The sequence below is a fragment of the Triticum aestivum genome, chromosome 7B (genome assembly GCF_018294505.1).
Source record: "Triticum aestivum cultivar Chinese Spring chromosome 7B, IWGSC CS RefSeq v2.1, whole genome shotgun sequence".
Classification (NCBI taxonomy): Eukaryota; Viridiplantae; Streptophyta; class Magnoliopsida; order Poales; family Poaceae; genus Triticum; species Triticum aestivum.
In genome coordinates this window covers 556,796,786-556,801,952 of record NC_057813.1, presented here as the reverse complement: position 1 = coordinate 556,801,952, position 5,167 = coordinate 556,796,786, and the positions used below count along the sequence as shown (strand labels likewise).

Genomic DNA, 5,167 nt, shown 5'->3' with positions numbered 1-5,167 from the left:
GCACGCACCCAACCTTGCCCTGGCCCGAGTCCGACGCGCCCACCGCACACACTCGCGCGCACCAGCTTGCCAGACTCGCCACGGGTTATTCCCAACACACTCCTCCTAAGCCGTGGCCTACAGGAGGCCGTTGTCCATGGCGTCGGCGTCCGCCAGCAGTGCCCGCTCCGCCGCCGGCGCCTTCCGCATCTCCGGGCAATCGCGTTTGAAGTGGCCGCGTTCGCCGCACTTGTAGCAGCGGCCACGCCTGTTGCCGCTGTCCAGCGTCGCCACGCTGCGCGCGTCGTCGTCGTCCCAAGCTCCCCCTTGGCGCCGCTCCCGCGCCCGCCACTGCGCCGCCGTGTACAATAATTGGCCGTCCGGGCGCTCGCCGCTGCTCTGCCCGCATCGCCGCACCCGCTCGTCGAAGGCCCGCAACCTCCCGAGCGCCTCGTCGTACGTCAGCTCCTCCAGCGCGCAGAACTGTTCGATGCCGGCGACGACAGGGAAGAGGCGGTCCGACACGGTGTCCAGGAGCTTCTTCACCAGCTCCATCTCGCCCATCGTCTCCCCCGGCCCCGCGAACCGCGCCGCCATGCCCGCAAGCCATCCGGTGTACGCGTCCAGGGACTCGCCGTCCTCCATCTTGAGCCGATCCAGCTCGCCGCGCAGCGTCGCCCTCCTCGCCGCGCGCACCCGCTCGGCGCCGACGAAGCGCACCTTCAGAGAGTCCCATACCTCTCTGGCGGTGGCTTTCGTCGCCACCGAGAGCAGCACATCCTCCGGCAGCCCTGACAGGAGAAGCGCCCGCGCCGTCTTGCACTTCTTGGCGTTCACCGCCGCGTTGCCCGCCGGCGAGCGCCCGCAACCTCGTAAGCGCCTCGTCGTACGTCAGCTCCTCCAGCGCACAGAATTGTTCGATGCCGGCGACGACGGGGAAGAGGCGGTCCGGCACGGTGTCCAGGAGCTTCTTCACCAGCTCCGTCTCGCCCAGCGTCTCCCCCAGCCCCGCGAACCACGCCGCCATGCCCGCAAGCCATCCGGCGTACGCGTCCAGGGACTCGCCGTCCTCCATCTTGAGCCGATCCAGCTCGCCACGCAGCATCGCCCTCCTCGCCGCGTGCACCCGCTCGGCGCCGACGAAGCGCACCTTCAGAGAGTCCCATACCTTTTTGGCAGTGGCTTTCGTCGCCACCGAGAGCAGCACATCCTCCGGCAGCCCTGACAGGAGAAGCACCCGCGCCGTCTTGCACTTCTTGGCGTTCACCGCCGCGTCGCCCGCCGGCGCCACCGTCTCCCACAGCGTGTGGGCATCAAGGATCGCCTGTGCCTTGATCGCCCACACGGTGTAGCCGTCCGGCGCGAGCACCGGCATCCCCATAGCCACCGATCCACCCGCGCTGCCTCCGTCGACGTGTGGAACCAATGCCATGACCTCCGGCGAGCTCCCTCACCGAGCCTCGCCGCCTCGCTCTGATACCAAATGTTGGTGCCACGGCCTGCGGCACTCGACGGTGATCACCGGAGACACGACCAGAGGGGAGGAAGAACAACACAGAAGATTTGTCGACGCTCGAACGCCCCCCGCACGTACGGGTTTTTCTGTTTTTCACTTCGAGCTCGAACTCGATTGCCTCAGCGATTACACAGGGAGGGAGTGGACTTTATACCCGCGAGCTCCAACATGCCGGGCCGTGCACGTACGCTCCCACTTGCCACTCGCCACATCCCACGCGCGCACCGGCTCGCGCACTCCGATCGCGCATGCACGCGATCGCCGCGGCCATGCACGCACCCGACGCGGTCCACTCCTCCCGATCCCTCGCTAGCTACCCAGCGCACACAGGCGCTGACACACACACGCACGCCTACACTTGGGCACGCACGCACGCACCCTACCTTGCCCTGGCCCGAGTCCGACGTGCCCACCGCACATGCTTGCGCGCACCAGCTCGCCAGACTCGCCACGGGTTATTCCCAACACACTCCCCCTAAGCCGTGGCCTAGAGGAGGCCGTTGTCCTCGGCGTCGGCGTCCGCTAGCAGTGCCCGCTCCGCCGGCGGCGCCTTCCGCATCTCGGGCAATCGCGTTTGAAGTGGCCGCGTTCGCCGCACTTGTAGCAGCGGCCACGCCTGTTGCCGTCGTCCCGTGTCGCCACGCTGCGCGCGTCGTCGTTGTCCCGAGCTCCCCCTTGGCGCCGCTCCCGCGCCCGCCACTGCGCTCCCGTGTACAACAGTTGGCCGTCCGGGCGCTCGCCGCTGCTCTGCCCGCGTCGCCGCACCCGCTCGTCGAAGGCCCGCAACCTCCCGAGCGCCTCGTCGTACGTCAGCTCCTCCAGCGCGCAGAACTGTTCGATGCCGGCGATGACGGGGAAGAGGCGGTCCGGCACGGTGTCCAGGAGCTTCTTCACCAGCTCCGTCTCGCCCATCGTCTCCCCCGGCCCCGCGAACCGCGCCGCCATGCCCGCAAGCCGTCCGGCGTACGCGTCCAGGGACTCGCCGTCCTCCATCTTGAGCCGATCCAGCTCGCCGCGCAGCGTCGCCCTCCTCGCCGCGCGCACCCGCTCGGCGCCGACGAAGCGCACCTTCAGAGAGTCCCATACCTTTCTGGCGGTGGCTTTCGTCGCCACCGAGAGCAGCACATCCTCCGGCAGCCCTGACAGGAGAAGCGCCCGCGCCGTCTTGCACTTCTTGGCGTTCACCGCCGCGTCGCCCGCCGGCGAGCGCCCGCAACCTCTCGAGCGCCTCGTCGTACGTCAGCTCCTCCAGCGCGCAGAACTGTTCGATGCCGGCGACGACGGGGAAGAGGCGGTCTGGCACGGTGTCCAGGAGCTTCTTCACCAGCTCCGTCTCGCCCAGCGTCTCCCCCAGCCCCGCGAACCGCGCCGCCATGCCCGCAAGCCATCCGGCGTACGCGTCCAGGGACTCGCCGTCCTCCATCTTGAGCCGATCCAGCTCGCCGCGCAGCGTCGCCCTCCTCGTCGCGCGCACCCGCTCGGCACCGACGAAGCGCACCTTCAGAGAGTCCCATACCTCTCTGGCGGTGGCTTTCGTCGCCACCGAGAGCAGCACATCCTCCGGCAGCCCTGACAGAAGAAGCGCCCGCGCCGTCTTGCACTTCTTGGCGTTCACCGCCGCGTCGCCCGCCGGCGCCACCGTCTCCCACAGCGTGTGGGCATCAAGGATCGCCTGTGCCTTGATCGCCCACACGGCGTAGCCGTCCGGCGCGAGCACCGGCATCCTCATAGCCACCGATCCACCCGCGCTGCCTCCGCCGACGTGTGGAACCAATGCCATGACCTCCGGCGAGCTCCCTCACCACGCCTCGCCGCCTCGCTCTGATACCAAATGTTGGTGCCACGGCCTGCGGCACTCGACGGTGATCACCGGAGACACGACCGGAGGGGAGGAAGAACAACACAGAAGATTTGCCGGCGCTCGAACGCCCCCCCCCCCGGCACGTACGGGTTTTTCTGTTTTTCACTTCGAGCTCGAACTCGATTGCCTCAGCGATTACACAGGGAGGGAGTGGACTTTATACCCGCGAGCTCCAACATGCCGGGCCGCGCACGTACGCTCCCACTTGCCACTCGCCACATCCCGCGCGTGCACCGGCTCGCGCACTCCGATCGCGCCGCGGCCACGCACTTACCCGACGCGGTCCACTCCTCCTGATCCCTCGCTAGCTACCCAGCGCACACACGCGCTGACCACACACGCACGCCTACACTTGGGCACGCACGCACGCACCCAACCTTGCCCTGGCCCGAGTCCGACGCGCCCACCGCACACGCTCGTGCGCACCAGCTCGCCAGACTCGCCACGGGTTATTCCCAACAGAAGCGCCCGCGACATGAGATGAGGGCCGGAGTAGCAGGATGGAGGCGGACCACCACCACCACCATCACGAGAGGTCGGCTGAGGCGGGTCATCGCCGCCATGGGTGGAACGGGCCGCGGTACGACGACAGGCAGAGGAGCTCCCCGTGGGTGTGGATGGCGGTGATCCTGTGCACGCTGCTGCTCGTCGGCGTCATCGTGGTGGGCGCCACGATGATGGCCGTGTATCTCATCTACAAGCCCCAGATGCCGTACATGGAGGTGACCAACGCGCAGCTCCTGCGGCTCGACTACAGCCCGACCGACGGCGTCATCAGGGACATACAGTTCAAGTTTGATCTTCTGGCCAAGAACACCAACTCCAAGGTCGACACCTCCTTCTCCAGCTTCAACGTCAACTTCAACGGCACCACCCTGCTACAGCTGAGCGCCGAGACCTTCACCGTTGCCCGGGAGAGCTCCGTCACGCTGCCGTACAGCGGGGAGTCGCGCGGGAGGAGGCTGCCCCCCGCCGGGATGCAGGCCATGGAGGAGGCGATCAGATCCGAGCTGGTGCCCATCACCCTGTCCGGCGAGGCGCGGACGCGGTGGAAGAAGGACGTCTTCCTCAAGGTCGGCTTCTGGACGCACCTCAATTGCCCCCTCGAGTTCTACTACCGCACCGGCAACGTCGCGCCCATCGACCACGACACCTGCCGCTCCAGGTCGCCGTAGCACGACACAGCCCGGCCGACGCCCATTGTCCTCCTCGGGCTCTCCTCCTCTGCTCCGCCCTGCTCTGCTTAGCCCGCCAATGGCGTATACTCTACTATTCTATTCATTATAGGTTCATTCGTCTTAGCGACAAGAACGTACGTACATATGCAGCTTATACAGCATTACCGCAGAAGAAAATTACTTATACAGGCAAACAATGAAGATAGTAGCATGTAAATAGCCGAGGAAAACTATATAGCCAGCCTCATATGTGGTTCTGTACAGTACATGTATTACAGTTTAGTTGATTTGTTTGTTTTACTTATCACTCGCGATCGAGTTGTGGTTCGAAGATCAGCTTCGTAAAAGAGGCGCACATCATTAAGATGCAACACGATATCAGCATGTAATTTGGTGAAATGTCTCTGTGATCCAATGAGGTTTGTCTGTTCTGAAACCCTCGCCGGAACATTGTGCTAAAATTTTACTGTATTTTTCTCAAAATTGAGCTGCATGTGTAAAAAGAATTTATATTTTGCAGGAAAAAGTTCCACTCATATAAAATAAATGTTCTTTTATGTTTTTGTAAAATTTGTACAAAAACAATTGTACATAAAAGAGCTCCACATAGCTTGAAAAAAATGTTTGTATGTT

General features: G+C 64.3%; 1 protein-coding gene across 1 annotated transcript; it reads left to right on the top strand.

Moving 5' to 3' along the window:
• Nucleotides 1–3,856: 3,856 nt before the first annotated feature.
• LOC123161636 (uncharacterized) lies at nt 3,857–4,531 on the top strand. Its single transcript, XM_044579447.1, has one exon. It carries the CDS (start codon nt 3,857–3,859, stop codon nt 4,529–4,531), a length of 675 nt encoding a protein of 224 aa, XP_044435382.1.
• The last annotated feature ends 636 nt before the right edge of the window (nt 4,532–5,167 follow it).